General features: G+C 37.3%; 2 protein-coding genes across 3 annotated transcripts; both read left to right on the top strand.

Annotated features, from left to right (window-relative positions):
* Positions 1–4,514: 4,514 nt before the first annotated feature.
* On the top strand, positions 4,515–12,954 carry LOC131302258 (uncharacterized). 2 transcript variants are annotated; one of them, XM_058328800.1, is made up of 4 exons: positions 4,515–5,905; positions 5,983–6,022; positions 11,776–11,918; positions 12,529–12,954. In XM_058328800.1, exons 1-3 carry the CDS (start codon positions 4,596–4,598, stop codon positions 11,827–11,829), a joined length of 1,404 nt encoding a protein of 467 aa, XP_058184783.1. In that variant the 5' UTR covers positions 4,515–4,595; the 3' UTR covers positions 11,830–11,918; positions 12,529–12,954. The 2 variants fall into 2 exon arrangements, with proteins under 2 accessions (XP_058184783.1, XP_058184792.1); XM_058328809.1 differs by lacking the exons at positions 5,983–6,022; positions 12,529–12,954 and having other exon boundaries at positions 4,516–5,905; positions 11,776–11,910.
* Positions 12,955–13,840: 886 nt separating this feature from the next.
* LOC131302253 (abscisic stress-ripening protein 5-like) lies at positions 13,841–15,937 on the top strand. Its single transcript, XM_058328787.1, has 2 exons — positions 13,841–14,818; positions 15,533–15,937. Exons 1-2 carry the CDS (start codon positions 14,534–14,536, stop codon positions 15,722–15,724), a joined length of 477 nt encoding a protein of 158 aa, XP_058184770.1. The 5' UTR covers positions 13,841–14,533; the 3' UTR covers positions 15,725–15,937.
* The last annotated feature ends 3,751 nt before the right edge of the window (positions 15,938–19,688 follow it).

The raw sequence follows: 19,688 nt of genomic DNA, 5'->3' as shown, positions 1-19,688 counted from the left end.
TATGTAAAAATTTTAAAATGGCACCTGAACTTTACACCAAATGTCACAGAGATATCTGAATTTAAGTTTATTTTAATTAAACACTTATACTAACAAAATTTTTAAATTTAGACCCCTGCCGTTATACTTCGTCCAAAAAATTACTGACACGGCATCTCTTACCCGTTTAAGTGGCTCCATTGCACATGTTTCCAATAAGGAACGATGCACTCAAGCCAAACCCCTCACTTTACCGCACGTTTTGGAGGGAAAATGATCTTAAACTAATTGATTTCCCTCCCTTTCTCTTTCTAGAAGTTTGGCGTTTGGCTATTGGTCCACCATCTTCTTCACTTTAACCTTAGACCTGAAGCCCTTCCTCCTCTCTTGTTCAACAGATGATGAAGAGAACTGAGGGCCAATTTGGCTTTAAAAGCCAAAAAGTGACTTATTTTTTGTTTGTTCAAAAAAATTCGTATTTGTTAGTTTTGCGTCAAACTTTTTGTGACTTATTGATTCTTCTCAACGAAAGAAATCAAAGAAGTAAAATTTTTTATCGAAACTTATATTTTTTTTAAATGGACAAAAATAAGTAAAATAAGTTGAATTTCGATCAAAATTTTTTACTTTTTCAACTTCTCTCGTCATCAAGACGAATCAATAAGTCACAAAATTTGGCTCAAAACAAACAAATACAAATTTTTTTTGAATAAAGAGGAAAAAATAAGTTACTTAACTTTTCAATCAAAACCCATCCTAAGAGTTCTACCATGAAGACCAGAAGAAACCCTTACTTCTTTCTGCTCGGGATCGCAAGGAAAATATGAAGTAATGGGTTTCTCTTGGGTGCATCGTCCCCTATTGAAAACATGTGCAATGGAACAACTAAAACGGGTTGGAGATATCATGTTAACAATTTTTGAGACGAAGTGGATGAAGTATAACGGCGGGGGTCTAAATTTAGGGATTTTGTTAGTACAAGTTTTTAATTGAAATAAACTTAAGTTCAGATGTCTCTGTGACATTTGGTGCAAAGTTCATATGTCATTTTGAAAATTTTTCTTTTTTTTTTTATTCAAATATAGGATTCTATAATCTGAATGAAAAATTACAAAATTAGATTTAGTATCTACATATATCCAATGGAGCAGATTTTTCACAAGACTATTTAGTTTTTTTACAATTTTTTTTTGAATGTCTCGGATCATCTATGAATCCGTAGTGGGCCCTAAATGCCACGGTGTACAGTTGGTGGCCATAGTCGGGTTGATAAACAACCATATAACGGGGAACCAAAAATATACAACGCATGCGATCAAAATCTAAATCATTCCCAGTAATTTTAAAATTATTTTTAAGGGATCATGGTAAAAATCAACTCTAGTCGATTGGTGTAAAGGTTTATCTAATAAAGGCGCCTCCTCTCTCTCTAAGGCCCCGTTTCGGAACGTAAAATAAGTCCTTATTTTTTAAGAAGGCAATTTCAAGCTCAAAAATAATGGGTTTATTGAAATCTAAAAATATGCAATATGGATCTAATTTGAAAGATCTCGATGAGATCTTTTATACGGTGAAAAAAAAATTTAAAAATTATTTTTTATTTACACTATTTTTTAGTTTGAAAATGTGAATAAGTACTTATTTTTTAAGAAGGTGTTCTGGAACGGAGCCTAACTTTTCGGTTCCTATTTCCCTTTTTTCTAAAAGCTCTAGACTTAGAGCAAGTGTATCAGTTGAGCTAAAAAGGATTTTTAGCTATTTTTGAAGAGAAAGAATAAAAAAAACAGGCTGTACCAAATGAGGTAAAAAGGGAGGTAAAAAGGATTTATGAACAGTTGCTAGGTATTTTTAACTAAGCACTGTTCAAAAGTCAGCCTTTATTTTATTATTTTTTTCTCTCTCTCCTCCCTCATCTCTCTCCTCTTGATTGTGAAAGTCGGTGAATCCGGCCACTTCCGGCCATCTTCTCTGACTCCGGGCCATCTCTTTCTCTGAAGCCAACGCTGACATGTCACCGACGGGTCCATTCTCCAAGTTTGACAGATTCCGTCCCTCCCAAATCTAACCTTCCTTCCTCCCCTCCATGGATCTAAACAAGTTCCGACAGAGTGGTGGTGTTCCACCGGCGATGGCGGCGGATTTCGAGTACAATTGCATCTCCGACGTTGCGGATCAAGGTTTTGGGGTAGACCCATCTAAAACCCCATATTTTTCTGCCCAAATCTCGTAATCAACCACACCAATCTCACCCCCACACAAAACCCAACAACTTTCTTGCCATTTCCTACACGTAAATTGAACAACACCAATCCAGTTTCCCACCTCAGGCAAAAAGGCACAACTCAGGTGGCCTTGAACAGTTGCCGGCAAAATGGAACAAGACCAACGGGGATAATCGACAACTATGTGTGTATAGAAATGTTGAGTAATAGTATTTTAATGGGATAGAGAAGGTTATTGAGAATACTGGTGTAGCATGAAAGGAAAAAGAGACTAGCAAAAATACAATTTTACACTGTTTAATAGTTAGTTTACCTAAGTCTTGGTGTACATGCTCTTAGAGCAAGTTTATCAAATGATGTAAAATGGCTATTTTAGCTATTTTATCAAAGGAAAACTGAAAAAATAACTTACAGTAGAAGAGGTATAAAGAGAGGTAAAATAGCTTTGAAGGATTGGTTAGGTATTAATACCTAACAACTGTTCATCAGGAATTCTATTTATTTGATTATTTAATTCTTTTTATCTCCCTCTCCTTTCCCCTCTCTCTCATATTATAATAATAGGATAAAGGAAAATGTTGAAAAAATGTGTATTTTAATAGAGAATAGTTTAAATAGATAGTATTGGTGTAGTATTGAAAGAAATATTAGTAGATAAAATGAAAAATGTGCACTGTTCACAAGTTTTTTTAACTAGGTATCGGTAAACTTGCTCTTAGGGTTTCCTTTCGGCAGGGAGGCGCCCCCCTCCCCCCCTCTACCCATTCTTCTCTCTCTTCCACCTTTCGAATTTTGATCTACTCTTCTCTCTATTTACAAAAACTGATCGGTGGGTAACGAGACGGTGGAAGGCAGCGGTGCTGGTGGTTTTTACCAGTGATATGGATCTCGACGGATGGATCTTTCTCCTAATTGTTTATGGGGGCCAAATTTGTGGTTTCTCGGCAGTCGCCTTTAGGGGTTTCGGGCGGCGACGGGGTCATCTTCGGTAGGGTCTTCAATCCCTAGTCTCTCTCCCTGTCCTCTCTTTCTTTTTCGACTCCCTTGTCTATTCCTCTGTAATATTTTTGTTGTTGTACCGTTTCTTTTTCCTTCGTCGGTTTCTCGATCTGTCTTGGCCTCTCGAAGGTGACCCCGTCACCGGGAACCAAAAAATATACAACACATGCGGTCAAAATTTGAATTGTTCAATAATTTTAAAATTATTTTTAAGGGAACACGGTAAAAATCAGCTACAGTCGATTGGTGTAAAAGGTTGATAATCTTCCAAATCTCATTCAAAATTTAAGATATTGGATTTTAAATGAAAAATTAGAAGATTGAATTAACAAATTATGCATAATATTCAATTGAGTTGATTTTTTGCAAGACCATTTAAAAAAAAATTCAAAATTAAGGAAGGATAAGGATTTGAATTATTCATGTAGAGCCCAAAAGTAAACTCCATGTGTCTTCATACATTTTTTGTACCCATTTTTTCGGTACTCATAATCAAACTCTCTCTGCTCTATATAAACATATCCAAGACCTGCTCTATATAAACATATCCAAGGCCGGTCCAACCCTAAGAAGCCTGGATCTTGGGCATTTAAAAAGTACAATTTTTAGCAGCCAGGAGATCCACGTGGGATGTTTATGGAAAATGGGTGAAACCCTTGAAGTATACTGGCCACAAGCAAGAAAAGTATGTGATCCGGTCCTGCTTTGGTGGGTTGAATAGCACATTTATCGCCAGCGGCAGTGAGAATTCACAGGTGATTTAAAAAATCCCCCCTCCCCAACCTGTTTGGTTACATCTTTCAGATAGTTTTGCAGAAAATCCTTTTTTTCGTTAACAGATTTTGAAACATGATTTTCAGAAATCATTTTTCCTGAATACTGTACAACGTTGTAAATACGGTGAGTGATTTTCAAAGTAGAAATGTTACTCAAAATGAATCCAAGCCCTCGTGGGAGGATTAGAATAGAAAGGTAAAAACAGTTTTGTTTCATCGGCAGTTTAGTTTAGTTTTGATAATGGTTAGAGAAAGATATAGAATAATAATTAAAAAACAAAATTAAAACTAAGGCTCTGTTTGGAAATCAGGGAAAAGAAAGGAAAATTAAAAAAAATTTCCTCCTATTATTTGGTTAGAAGAGAAAGATAAAAGAAAATAAAGATTTCAAGTGTGTGGTGAATAGTAAATTTTCCTACTTATTTTTCTCTCATTTTCCTTTCCTTTTCTTTTCCTTTCCTAGGTTCCAAACAGAACATAAAAAAAATGGCAACCGAACTCAACAATACGGGTTGATGTTGTAATTTGTGAAAAGTAGAAGACGACCGTGTTGGCACAATCCTTCTAAAAAAGCCCTAGCTCCAGGAAATAGCTCCTATCCTTCTAGTCTTGGTTGGCGATGGCAAGCAATATCGTCGTGTCATCGCCGGCGGCGTCGTCGGTTTCTCCCAACCTTCCACCAGAAAAAGAAGAGGAGAAAGAGAGATCCGTATGTATCATCGCCGTAGGCGATCCTTCCGGTGTTAGCAAGTACAACTGGTACGCATTCGATGTCTCCGACGACCCTAACCACAACCAACCTCGTCCCTCCGTCCTCGACCTCACTCTCCCGCCTGCTCTCTCGCCTTACTATCGCAAAATCCCCAGCTACCTTCTTCCTTTTCATGAAGACGATGATTATGTATCCGTCAATCTCGAACCTATAGCCACTAGCGATTTAGACAGCTGGGCTAGAAAATTCCGTGGGGTTACAGGCTGGGCGGTTTTGGGTCCCACCACCACCACCACCAAACAGCCTGCTACTTTATACCGCCTTTGCGCTGATGGAAATCTGACCTCTATTGAGGATCCGGGAACTTCTGTGCAACGTATCAAACTCACCAATGGTGGTGGTGGTGTTACTGGGCGTAGCGGGGAATGGGAGAGTGTTGCTAAAACGCCTAGTCCTGTTACAAACCCCAGCTGCCTAGTTCTCCGCGGCAAGCTTTATTGTCTGGGTGGTTTCACCTTCTCCTCAGAAGATCCAGAAGGAAGGATGGCCCCCTGGCCGTGGGCTATGGCCTATGACCCGGGCGTAGGAAAATGGGAGCCTCTACCCGACCCTCCATGTCGTCCCAAGGATCGGGATTGTCCTACGTTCACAGCAGCTCTTGACGGCGGCCAATGGGGTCCGGGTATTGTGGTAGCTTGGAATGGTCTCCTTCAAATCTACCATGTCAATGCAAGAAGCTGGGGAATTCAACCGTTTGATTGTGATCACGTCTTTAGCCGCCCTCGAAATGCGGCTAGGCCCAAAAATAAGGGAAGGCGAGCTGTGGCTGTTGAGAACATGTTGTATTGGTACGTGGTGAAAGAGCAGTGCCTAGTTGGATATGATTTAGTGACAGAGAATTGGTTCCGGGGCCATTTACCCATGCATAACCACCACGACTATATACTCTGGGACAATCACTCTCCTCCGAGCTTGGTTCATCTAGGTCGAGATGGAGTTGACTACGAATTCTGCTTGTCTTGGGTTTCACGGCTGCCCCCCAGGCCAAAAATGGAAAAAGAAGCCTGTATTTCTCGCCTCCACTGCTTGAAAGTTTGTGTTTTTATTACTAACAAAATTATCCGAAAGACAGGAATTTACCACTTGGAGGTCTCCATAATTACCTGCCAATCTTACTTAGTGGATGGAATGAAGACTTTCCGTGGTGCCATGTTGGTGTAGGCATCTTCTTTTTCACCATTCTTGTTTTTGCTTTACCCAGCATAAACTTAAATCAAGGTTTTAAGAATTCCAGGGATGGTAATTTGGGATACAAGACCTCACCGCAGTTTATGGTATGTCATTATTTTGATTCTTTCTCGTACAGTACCAACATTTTTTTGCCCTTTATTATAATCTAATTAAAACCTGCATGAATTCTCATGGCAGCACTGAAACATCCTTTGTTTGTTGTTATATACTGGTGTAATTCAACGTGCTTCGCACGACACCACGTGCTCGGTCTTTGAAAACTTTGGTTAAGCTTGGACAATAGTGATTTTATAAAGTAAAATATTTACAGTTTCAAGTATTTTTTATTTGCATTTATTATTTGCAGATTCATAAATCATTCAACTTCTTATATTAAATAGATTATGCAAATAATTATCTTCCAAACAAAGAGATCTTGCAAGTAATTCTATATTCAATATATGCACGAAGTGCAAAAAGAGAGTTACAAAGGAACCAAAGCCTAAAAAAGAAACAATTGCATATCTTTAAAGGTACTCTATATACTAATCAAAAAGGTACTCTATATGACAGTGGAGCAAGCAACAAGAAAGACAATAGAGAAGCAACTTTGCCACTAAGAGCAAGTTTATAAATGGAGATGCATATTACATTGTGAACAGTTCACAATTCTATTTTAGCTATCAATTTTTTCTTTCACAACTACATCAATACTATCTATTTTACCTACCATCAATTAAAATATATATTTCTCACTCTTTACCTATTATCTTTATCATTTTTTTTATTTCTCCAACCGGCCAGTTTCAGAAAAGAAGGAGGGAGGAGAGAGAAGAAAATAATTTTTTATCCTTACCTGGTGAATAGTTGTTAGGTAGAAATAACTAACAACTGTTCAAAAAGGAAAAATGGAGTCATGTTTGCAGAAGCTGCTGCAAAGTTATTTTGGTGCTTTAATGAGGTAAAATAGCTACAAATGTTAGTTTTGCTAAGCTGATAAACTTGCTCTAAAGAAAACAATCTCCTGCTAGGTAGCACAGATCTCTTGCCAAATATCGGAGCAAAAATGCAAAGTCACTCTGTGGCTCTTTTGGTAATTGACGGTATCCTATTAACTGGAACAAAAAAGGCTTTGATTTTCTCAACTTGATTTTTGAAAGATCCAAAGCTAGGACACTTGAGGAGATTTGCATGATTGAATCTGTCGAGCGGCACAAAGAACTCAATTCATCATAAGGATCCTCCAACCGAGTATTAGAGGGACATTAATAATTTACCCAAATCAAATGAACACTCTCTCTCTCTCTCTCTCTCTCTCTCTCTCTCTCTCTCTCTCTCTCTCTCTCTCTCTCTCTCTCTCTCTCTGTGCATATATATATATATATATATGCATATATATATCAGTCCGGATCCAATAAAGGATTCCGCACGGTCTTACCGTGCGGGACTCCCCTTTCCAGAGCGAATTGCGACGATTCGAGCTGCTCAAAGTGATCAGAACGTGATTTTAAGGGTATCCGCGAGAAATCAGCAAAAAAAATGATCGGGAAAGGCTTGATCCGAACAGTTTTTTATTGAACGGTTCAGTAAAAAACTGCTTGGATCAAGTCCTTCCTGATCATTTTTTTTGCTGATTTCTCACGGATACCTTTAAAATCACATTCTGAACACCTTGAACGGCTCGGATCAAATCCCGCACGGTAAGACCGTGCGGGATTTCTCATTGGATATATTCTCTGTGTATATATATATCTAATAATGAAAAGTGAATCTACATCTAATCATAAGATCAGTATACAACCAAGCTCTGACATCTACAATCATAAGATCAGTACACAACCAAGCTTTAACATCTACAAAGCCATCAAATTAAAACAATTGCAAGATACAAAAAATATAAATAATTGCAAAATTTTTTGTCGAGAGTATATAGGAAGACTCAACATTGAAGCAAAATGCATAGCCGGTCACACAACTACATGATTCAGAATAAACAAAGAGATTGAATGGTGAGAGACTGGGAGTTACAAAATTTACCAGCAAATGCATCTGCGTTCTATTTTAAAGGGGAGAGGAGAGTCCTTGTAGTTTGAGAGCACATTTTTGATGGTTACAAGGCAAAGAAAGCTCTATCCTTTGGAACTTTGAAAACTTGGCAGTTTTGATCCGCTTAGTAATGTTAGTGCTCTCTCTCTTCAATGCCAAGAAAAACCCAAAAAAAAATTTTAATAGTTGTTTAAACAAACTTAAAAAGAAACTAACGCTAGTAATGCATTTCCCTTTGATTAGCAAATCTTTCATTTTTCTGAGTAATGGAAGAAGAAAATTTATAAAGTTCCTTTTTTTTTTTTGAAAACCAAACGAAGCATCTTAGCATTTCAACATAACGAAATCGAAAGTGAACACTAAACCACTAAATAAATGAAGAACTGAAGCCTTCAATAATCAAATTAAATCATACACCACACCTGAAATTGGGTTCAAAAGCAAATTAATTGATAACGAGCGTATCGTGTCGCTCATAGTTAAGGACGTGGGGTGCCTACTGCCCTTGTGGCCAAGGCAGGCGCTGCTGCCCCTCACACGGCACCGTTTTGTGCATTAATAACCCACTTCTTTTTGCTTCTTTTGGACTTGGTACTCATTAAATGGGGGAAAAGAGCATTATAAGCACCTTCATGCAAACGAAAAATTGCTAGAATAAAACATGCACACCTGTACAAATTACAAAAATCTTGGGGCACCCAACATCTTTATCCACTACACTTTTTTGTGGAGCTCAGTATTAAGTATATGGATCCTAAGAAAATATGCGACGGATAAAGGTGTTTGGGTACCACACGTCGATATCTCAAGACCACTGAATAATTACTCATCAATGGTAAATAATTCATCACTCTCAATATAAGTTATCAAGCAATCATTCATTCACTGACTTTCCAACTTTAATTAGTTGGGTTGTTTACATTGCATTGATTTGGGATTTGAATTTTTGTGTGGGATTTAAATATTTTTGTTTGGGTGTTCAAATTTTTTTTGAGTTGGGTGTTCTAGAAGGGCAAAACTAAAATAAAAGTAAAAAAATTATATGTATTCCAACAACAAAAAAATTTTGGGTGCTCAAGTGACCACCTATCATTACATGTAGAGCTGCTAGAGCTAATATTTATTGTTGCACATCCAAGTCAATATCGCGAGGGTGATTGGCAAAACGGATGAGATGTAAACCCATGCATCCTAAGTTCAAAACTTGGCGACCTCTTGGGGACAGGTCACAAGAGATTCTAGTCACGGCGTGAATGAGCCTGCCTTTGGCCAGAGAAGAGATTAGTACGTCGAGGTGCAAGTAAGTCATCCTGGACAACCCCTGACAGTTGATAAAAAAAAAATATCCCAAGTAATTTTCAATCTCAGATTATACATACCTCCTTTGTGACTATTCGTATTGATAATTACCGGTGGATACGTATGTAGCATTGTTATGTTTTTAAAAAATCTGAAATTGGTAGTAAACAAAAGGACAAAGAGAAAAAAGAAAAAAAGAAGTGGGTTATTAATGCACAAAATGGTATCGTATGAGGGGCAGCAGTGCCTGCCTAGGCCAAAAGGGCAGTAGGCACCCCGCGTCCCATAGTTAACCTGAAATGGAGGAAAAAGTACACTATTAAACATGTGTTATCATAAACCACTTACCAATACCAACCTGACTCTTCCTAAATACTCTCTTCCTAAGGAGCAATTTCACCAATTAATCGAATTCAATTAGATTCACGGAACAGCCAATGGATTTCAATTATCCATTTGATTGTGTTACCATAGGATGCCAATGGATTTCAATTATCCATTTGATTGTGTTACCATAGGATCTAACTTGCCTATCACGTGTACAGCCACAAAAGCAAGCATGCATGTGGTTGTGCTAAACTACTCTAATCTAATCAAAATTCCCTACAAATTGTTACTAAAACAAACTTACTGTGATATTATATCCTATCATTTCTGCCCTTTTTTGATCTACAATGAAGAGTAAACAGTAATGAAGATGTGCATCCAAAGTTCCATACATCTACTGTCTTTAGTTGAGTCAATTACCTGTCGCAAAAGCCTTGTTCTTTGTCAACATTCTCAACATTTTCAAGTTTGAATATTCGTCTCTGTTAGCCATGTGTCCTCTTCTCTATCAAGTCCACAATACACATGGTGGCAATATGGTTAACTCTGAACCTACTATCTAAAACATTAATATAATTAGATATTAATATAATGGAAGGAAACTAAGACAAAAAGACATTCAAATAGTATGAAGTTGGCTCTCCTTTCAGTCCTTTTGGACTCCAATTTTGATAAAAATTTACTACTGATCAAAGAGAGAGAGAGAGAGAGAGAGAGAGAGAGAGAGAGGGTATTAGGTGTACAGCTTATCAATCGAGCAACCACACATTAAACCTCTTCAAAACCTCCATCCCAAGAGTATCATTAGATCTACAAATGAAAACATAATTAAAAAGAAACAATCATCAATACCCTAACAATGGAACTCACATATAAATGCATACATAAACACTCGATATGTGTATCTATGAACTAAAAAGAATAGCAACGTCCTCGTCATCAAGTTTCTCCGTTACCTTCGACCAACTCGGCCAATCCTTTCCACGACGACGAGGTGGGACCCCGCATGGCGAACATGAATATAAGCGGGGTACGAGTTCGGCGTCGATCGAAAGGATTTTCTCTGTGTGTGCTAGTGTGCCTCTGTTTTAGAGAGAGAGAAAAGACAGAGAGGAAGTTTTCTATGCGCGAAAGAGAGAGATGGGTAAAAGGGAACATCAATAGTCACCCTTTAACTTTCTTCTTCCATCAGTACATTTCTCAAGCCACACCCAGCGGAAATTCAGCGGAAAACAACGTACAATTTGAGTAAAATCAGGAAAACAGAGTACAACTTGATTGAATAAAATCTGGGCAACCAAGGGCAACATGCAATACCTAAACTACCCCAACTCAAGACATGCAAAAACAAATTGGAAGACAAATCATCCAAGGGCAATTTTGTCTTTTCAACACATGTCTTGGCTTGCCATGCTGGGTTCTTTTATTACAAGTGTATTGATATGAATTGCTATTTTCATTTAGAATGATTCTTCTTTTCCTTCTTTCTGATGTTGCTTTTTTTTTTCTTCTTCTTCTTTTTTTTTTAATATTGTGACTGCTTCTATTTTCATTGTCCTTTGGTTTTCTTCGCTTTGGAATGAGACAATAACCCATCCAAACATTCTAATTATAATCCTAGGAAATTCGCATCTTCTGCTTTTATTCTGAATTCTATACTTCTGATGAGTCCCCCACCATTTTTCTGTTTATACAGTATTTAGGTGCTTTGAACTGCCTTGAACACGTGAACCTTCCTTTTGTCATCGCATTCTAATTACAGCTTGTTTGCAAATATGTAGAAACTTCAGAAGCAGCAACTGTATCCCAGATGAACACTATGTTCAGAGTCTTCAGACCTTATTTGCACTAAGAAATAGATTAATGCTTGCTTTGCCTGTCTTGTCTATGATTTATTGAGCTCCTTCATTGAACCACCCCTTCCTCCTCCTTTGGAGAGTATATGAATGTATGATGATTGCTCAATTGGCCCTTAACCTAGTCAAGCTCGAGCAGTCACCGAACACCTTGTTCATTGTAGCCCTGGTCTTCTCGGCAAGCTTAATTTATGATAACTCTTTCTTGTTCCGGTCATTAATAACTAAAGTTTTTCTTTTCGTTTTTCTTTTCTAACTTTGATTGCTTATAGGATCAGTAGCTCCAATAGGGAATCTTATTGGGGTTTTCTTCTTTTATCTTTTGTTAGATGAATGATCTTGATGGTGAACTTGAGAAAAGAACAGTGACATACAGTTCATAGAATGAATCTGCGACTTATATGGAAAACAAAGGTTGGCACCCTATGACGTTTAACTATGCAAATGTCCTCAGCAAATCAAACGAATAAAGGTGATTGTTTCTTGCATTTCCCGTTTCTTGTCAATTAAGAAATAAGACATGTCATGGAGGAGGACAAGTCTATGCGGAACTTTTTTGTACCTATCTAGTCCAATTTTCAAGCTATCATCATTTTTTTTGCTTCATTTTGAAATTCTGTTCTGCATAAGTAATTGATATATGCTGGTCGGACCAACGTCTTAGTGAAAGGAAATGTATCAAGTGTTTTTTTCCTTATAATTGTTTTCACCTGTGTTTTCCTCTGCTTGTTGGATTTATGTAGAAGTGCATCCTGTCTGCATACTAGGGCCTACGGCTTGTGTCACTCGCTTAAGTTAAAACCCATATTGCCTTTGATCATGCGCCCATATCCTTCTTTGTGAATTCGGAAAGCCCAAAATGGCAAAACCTAACCATGTTTGAACCGTTTAGCATCTTAACCCCACCAGCAATTTGTTTACACAATCGTCTTGTTATATATATTTTCATTTTTTCCACCTGTAGTTTTCGTCGCCATCTAGATTTTCATATTATTTGCTTGATTTAGCTGTGGTGCAATTTCTATTTGAATTTTATTGCCTCTTGCATTGCCCCTCATGACTGCTTGTGTTTCATCTCACAGGACATCAATTTTGTGTGCTACGAGAATTGGAGCCCCGCACAGAGTGGTGCAGTAACAATTCTACCCGCGGTCCCTGTTTTTTATTTGCAACGAAGTTTTCTTGAGGCGCTGCCATGTGCCTTTTTAGCAGAGGAGTTCTCGGCCCTTCCGATGCCTCTCTATTATTAGATACACAGCCGTGATTTTCCTCAATGCCTCTGACCACCTGTGTTTTTCCACAGCATATCTAACCATCAACTTGTTATTGAAAGAGGAGTTTGTGAATAGAAATGCTCAGGAAAGTTTTGATACAACACAATCCAAAAATTTGTAACTGCGGCTACATCTGCATGCAACATTTGCCGATTTTTTGGCGCGGTTTTTTTTTTTTTTGGGTCCTTTCTCTTCATTTCTACTAGTACTACTAGATTTGGTGTAATTTTCACATCAAATCATTCGAGTGGACGCCAACAATTGAAAAAGTATATATAGATACATTGATCAAAGTTCATATATACAACGATTGAACACATAAATATAACCAAAATTGCAATGCATTCATTTGATTACTACTTTGTTATATGGTAAAAACGAAATTTGTGTTGCGGAATTGTCTAATGGTTTGATAAAGAATGCGTATTGTTAGAAAGATAAGCAAGCCAATCTTTGGTTGTTTGGGACAAGTCTCTGCTGCGATCGAGAAAAGTCCCCTCTTTCGATAAAATTGTGAAGGATGAGTACTGTGCCTACTGTCACAAAACAGGGCATTGAAAGAGGGATTTGCATGATTTTGAAACTAAGAATGAGAATCACACCAATTTCAGTTATGCATGTTAAGAGGATGGCGATGTTGCTTTCGGGGTTCCACGCTTGTTCGCCATTCTGATGATGAGTGGATTGTTTATCTTGGTATATACTTATGGTATGTGGCCCTATAGAGATTGATTTTCCAGCTTTCAGGAGTTGATAATTTGTGGATTCAGAGAACACTGGGAGCATTTCGTTCCATTAGAGCATCTCCAGCCTTGACCCATTTTAAGACTCAAATTTAAAAATGGGGTAAAAATCACAAAAATCTCTCTCCAATCTTTGACCCAAATCCTTCCCCATTTTGGGTTTTACCCATTTTTTTGCCCAAATCTAAGACAACTCTTGCCTTGACCCATTTCTCCAACGGCTAGTTAAAGAGAGAGAAAGAGGGAGATGTGTAAAATTTGGATTTGATGGTTGGAGATGTGTCTACCCAAAATGGGTTTTTATCCAAAATTTGACTCAAATTTGAGGAAAAATATGGGTGAAGGCTGGAGATGCTCTTACTTACATTAAAATTTCGAGATTCTGGCCAAGGGAAGATCGAAGTCGCCGGCTTCAAAGATATTTCTATGCGTCTCTTTCTAGATTCTCTTTCTATGTGATGCTGGGAGTAATAAAGGTGAGGTATTTTAGGTACTTCACTTAAACGGGGCTTATGCAGGCAGGGTTTGACGCGGAGTGAGCCTAAACTGGTAAAGGGAGACAAAAACGAGGCCGGCTTGTAAGTAACGCATAATGTATTGCCGGGCTTATACAGTCTTGTTATTATATTTGTCTGAATTGCTGGCACAAATGAATTTTAGAATGCATCATCTACTTTTTTTTAAAAATAAATGTGGTCTGATCAGTTATTATAAATGTCAAATTAAAGTATTTTTTTTACATGAATAGCATTCTACGTGACCATAAAGTATGAGCATTTTGGAAGATCATGTTCATGGGAGGACCCAAAATCTACATGTACCGTATAATTCAATCGTAATACTCTTATCATATTTCATTCAATCAAAGTAGATAAAGAGCCGGCCGGAATCTCAAGAAAATCCTAACCGTCAACCATGATGCTGCATGATTTGGACTCTTGGCCTTGCCAATCATTATAAATAGCACCATCCATTAGGCTTCCACAAATCAATAGAACCCATTACACATCAACTTTTTCGTATAATCCACTTTGTTCCGGCTAAATCTGTAGTACTTGTTAATCAATGTTATGGTTATGTTTCCGTTTTCTCAAAAGGAGAAAGAGGCAACGCCACGACAATGGAAGAAGAGAAGCACCACTGGGGCCTCTTCCACCACCACGAAGAGGAGGATAAAAGCTCGCCTGATTATCTTGTGGTGGATAACACACCCTCAAATTACGAGGATAACATCCCTCCTGATTATCTTGTGGTGGATAACACCCACCCTGATTTTCGAGAAGGAAGAGAAGAAGCACAAGCATGATAAGCACCTCGCTGAGCTTGGTGCCGCAGCAGCTGGAGCCTATGCCTTGGTAAAGTTCACATTTATGTACTAAAAGTTTATATGTCGATGTTACCAATTATGGGTAGTGAAGTATGGTAAGAATTTCAAACCTAGTTGCGCACTAAGAAATATATTGTACTCAATTTACCCAAAAAAATAATATATATATTGTACTCAAGAACATAAAATTTTCGTGTTAATTGGTATGTGACGTTTTAACTCTACATAAGTCGAACCTGAACTTTTTGATGGTTTGAGCCGTGTCATCCTTGCAATTAAAAAGCGTCCTGATGGGTTCTTTATTTTCAGCAAGTACTACATAACCAGAAAGCAGACCATAAATTTAAGACCCGGCTTCTCTGCAGTTGGACTGTGCCGGCATTTCATCATAGTCATTCATTTTTGCATTCAACGGTCTAGATTTTTTAAAAACTCTTTTAGACAACTAGGATCATGTGACTGGCACTCGCAGTCCAACAACAACAGACGACAGAAAAACCAGATTCTAAATTTACCTGAGATCTGGTGTAGATCAATTTTGACGTAGACGTACATGTTACTGGGTTAATTATATAAGCTACATCATTGTGTATATGTTACTTGGGTAAGTTTCTTTTCTTTACTGTACACATTCCTAGGTTCTTACTTTTTGGTATTTTAGTGGGGACAACTCACACAGAATTGTCAATTTTTCCTTAATTACTATTCGGGTAGATAATTACTAATTTGAAAAATCATACAGCACGAGAAGCACATGAAAAAGAAAGACCCAGAGCATGCTCACCGGCACAAGCTAGGGGAAGAAATTGGAGCCGCAGCCGGAGCTGGCGGATATGTCATCTATGAGCACCATGAGGAGAAAATGGATAAGGAAGAAGAGGAAGAGTCCGATGGAAAGGAGCACCGCCACCTCTTCTATTTTTTAATTAATTAGTAGCTCTATGTTTATGTCTTGGAATTTCTGTTGCTGTTACATTTGTGTTGGTGAGCGATTACCACCATATATAAATAATTATGTCTGTGGTCTTTTGTTTGTTTCGTTAATGGGTCTCTATGTATATATCTTTGAAATTAAGCTAGCGCACGTGTAAGAGGGGTTATATAGAATGTCACAATAATATTGTGTGAGTTCTTCGCATAATGTCAACTTTGGCGTGCATATCAAAAAAAAAATTTGTCAACTCTCTTGTAGATGATAAAATTTTCAAGAATTGTATGGTTCCTTCACCAAACAATAGATCGATCAAAGATGTTTTTTCTAGTCAACAAAAAGGGATCTTCGGTTGTTTTGTTTAAGAGTGAAAAGCTCGTACCGTCGTACAACACCACAATTTCATTTTGTACAAGCTATTTCAATTTTGGTGTTTATATTCCATTACGCATACACAATTATTTATGTCTGATTTCCTAGATCTTCTCCGATATTGCGGCATAGGATTTTTTTATTTTTGCAGAATACTCCTCTTCTCTTTTTCATTGATCCTTTTCTGATGCGTATTTTTAATTGGGTCACTGAATAATGTGATCTAGTGAATACTTTTTTGGATTTTTTTTTTCACCAATCAAAAGATCTCAATTAGCTCTTCTTGTACAAGGACCCGAGGAACGAACTACTAACAAATATGACTACTTTTTAAGATGTCTGAATAATAAAATAGACCCAAGAATATAGAACAGGAGTTACAGGACAATGACATGAGGCTCAATTTACTGTGTCTCTAAAGGCTAGCTAAACCTCTTCCAATATTTTAGAGCAAGTTTATCAGTGTTTAGTGAAATTACCTTGTGAATAGTTCACAATCTATTTTACCTATCCGTTTTTTCCTATCACATTACAGTAGCCTCTCCATAATATTCTCTACATCCATTAAATATTGAAAAATATTACAATTGCATTATATCTATATGTTCATATGTATCAATACACACGTATACAGTATATATACCATACCTCTGTATATGCAAATTTATACGCTTCATTCAGCCCAAAAACTAGATCGATGAGGTTTTTGAACACCGGACCGGGTGAGATCGAGGTTGCCAGGCCTCGCCATTAATTGAAAATCGACATCGTTGGACCTCCGTTGAAGACTGATGTCAATTGAAACCCAAAGGGAGAGGAGCTGAGCTTGGTAGCAGCGGCGGCGTGCTGGATCGGCGGCGATGGGTTGCAACCAAACAGATCCGTTCACCTCTCCCTTGGTTGTGTTTCAGGTGGTGATATAGTGAGGGAGTCAACAGGTGAAGTCGTGGGGAAGGAGAGAGAGAAAGAGAGAGAGAGAGAGGGAACAAATAAAATAATGAGTAGCTGATGAACAATGCTTCGGTAAAAAAAGCGAAGCACTGTAGCAAAATGCATTCTCCCAACTTGTATACTGGATCTACTAGAGTTTTTTGTGTTTTTCTTAGGTAAAATAACTAATATACATTATCTAGTGTACTTGCTCTTAGCATTGTAAATTTGTGCTAAATTTGGCACAGGGTTTACCAATAGGTTAAATTTAAGGACTCCATCTTCCGCTGCCCTGGCTCAAGGTGTCGATGTTTTACTAATCACTTAATCAGCTTCTGGGGCCAATTAAATTTCACAACCGCGCCAAAAACTTTCCCGAGGACCACTTGTCCAATCGGTAGACCACTTGTTGATGCTGGACGTCCACTTTGCAACGTCCAGAAATATAAGTTGCGTGAAGTAATCCAAATATAAATTGTCAAAGGGAGTTTAATAAGACATTTTAATAGAGCTTTTAAGAAATCAATTTATTCATAATAAATAATCAAAATCAAGTACTACTATTTCTAACAAAAACTTTTCAAAAATAGTTGAGATTGGTCTCATTTTAATAAGACATTGTCTCTTTTGAATGATATGAATTTTATAACAAATAGATGACAAATATAAGTGTAAATTACGAGTTATACCCGTTTTGAAACTTGAATAGTTTTCTCGAGGTTCTTCTCTACATTTCCTCCTATCCCCTAAATACAGAGGGTGAAACTCTCATCCTCTCAAATAGAGGAGGGTTAAGAAGATGGGTATGGAATGATATAGTACTCTCAAAAGGAGATATAGAATATGGGTTGGAGATGCTTAGAGCACCAATCTTAGGGGTAAAGATATAATCGAGAAATCTGAACCGACTGAAAAAATTGTCCGAAATTGTTGGTTTTTGATTGGTCTGGACCAGACCTTGGTTGTCTAGAACTACACTCGATCGAACCAAGACTGATATAGAATCGAACCAAACCGCAAACTGAATAAACCAAGGGGTCCGTTTATAATTTTTGTTTTTAAAATTTTGCCCTTGGACCAATATGGTCCGTTTATTTCTACTCCTAAAGTGATATATAAGAGCAACTCCAATGGGGTTTTAAAATAACTATAGTCATTTAGTACTCAAAAGTGGTTCGATGCCAAATTTTGAAGTGCAATTTTGTTTCTTCTCTTTAAAAAGAATGTGAACGTTACCTTCACTCTTAGTGGTTGAAATGGTGTAGGTCATCTCTACAATACACTTTTTGATAAGCATGACATCATTTTGTGATGGGATACACCATTTCAACCAATAGAAAGGAAGGTAATATTCGACAAAATTAAATTTTAAATTTTAGCATCACCTCTCCAATGGTTGTTTCTAAGAGAGAACCCAAGAGTTTCAAATATATTTCACTACATCTCATTTTTCCCTACTTTCTCAATCAATTCAATGATTACTTCCATTTCAAAAATAATTATTCGGTTCGCAAAACGCAGCTACCTTCGGGTATTGAAAAAGTCATTGATTCCCCGACGCCGAGCTACTATTGGTGTAGTTTTCAATCCCAATCATGGTGCACATAAGCTTAGAAATGAGAACTTTACAAAAAAAATATATTTAAATATGTTTTATTTTTAACTTCCATCCAAAAATATGTTTGGATTTTTTTCTTAAAATATACTGTATGTATTGTTTTTAACTTTCCATTTTGCGGACTGGACAAACAATAATTTTTAGCACTTTTATTCACACTTTCATATTTTTACAGGGGATTGTGAAAAAAAATGTGTTGAAAATAATACATATTTTTTAAGTGGAATTGCTTCTTGCCCCTCTATCAAAAAATAAATAAAACTAGAACCAAAACAAAACCGGATTGGTATTGGGGTTTGGTTTTGGTCAAATTTCACAAATACATTGGTTAAATTTTGGTTTCCGATATCTTAGAAACGTTTGGAGTGGTCCAGTTTCCGATTTTCTAGAAAAACAGAACAATCTGGACTATGTGAACCCCTCTGTAAAATTAGAACTGTAGGCTACGTTTCGCAACTCGATTTAAGTCCTTATTTTTTAAGAAGACAATTTTAAGCTAAAAAATAATGTGTTTACGCAAATAATTTTCCTACCAATATGGATCTTGTTTGATAGATTCCATTAAAATCTTTTATACGGTGCAAAAAAAATTATAAAATTATTTTTCATTTGCATTATTTTTGAATTTGTAAATGTGAAATAAGCTAATTATTTTTTAAGAAGATTTTTGGAACATGGACAATTCCCATCATCATTGTGATCTCGACCTACAGAGTAGAAATTTTTTCAATGCCGGGTGGGTATTATGTGGTGTTCGCTTGGCAATCTGAGCCGTCCATTTTGAACGGCTCAAATTTGAAGAGAGAAAAAGACGAAAGAAAGTGTTAGAATGAGAGGAGAAAGAATGTTTTAATCCGAACCGTTCAAAAGTATATTGAACGATCCAAATATGCCGAACGGATACCACGTGAAATATACTCACACGCCACCTAAAAATTTCTCTTGCTAGAGAGAGGGTCCACAACAGCCCAAAAGTGAACCTGACTATACCGGAGACTACCTTATCCAAACCCTAATACGCTCTCTTACACCGCAGCTCCCGCTCTC

Source organism: Rhododendron vialii, chromosome 1a (genome assembly GCF_030253575.1).
Source record: "Rhododendron vialii isolate Sample 1 chromosome 1a, ASM3025357v1".
In the NCBI taxonomy this organism is placed as follows: Eukaryota; Viridiplantae; Streptophyta; class Magnoliopsida; order Ericales; family Ericaceae; genus Rhododendron; species Rhododendron vialii.
Note: the sequence above shows the minus strand (reverse complement) of the source record. Positions and strands in the feature narration are given on the sequence as shown.

Bases quoted from the DNA above. Each gene is read 5' to 3' on its own strand.
- LOC131302253 (XM_058328787.1), top strand. From the start codon at position 14,534: ATGGTTATGTTTCCGTTTTCTCAAAAGGAGAAAGAGGCAACGCCACGA. The intron at 14,819-15,532 runs GTAAAGTTCACA...AAAATCATACAG, and splicing joins CAGCTGGAGCCTATGCCTTG to CACGAGAAGCACATGAAAAA.
- LOC131302258 (XM_058328800.1), top strand. From the start codon at position 4,596: ATGGCAAGCAATATCGTCGTGTCATCGCCGGCGGCGTCGTCGGTTTCT. The intron at 5,906-5,982 runs GTAGGCATCTTC...TAAGAATTCCAG, and splicing joins TTCCGTGGTGCCATGTTGGT to GGATGGTAATTTGGGATACA. The intron at 6,023-11,775 runs GTATGTCATTAT...ATCTTTTGTTAG, and splicing joins AGACCTCACCGCAGTTTATG to ATGAATGATCTTGATGGTGA.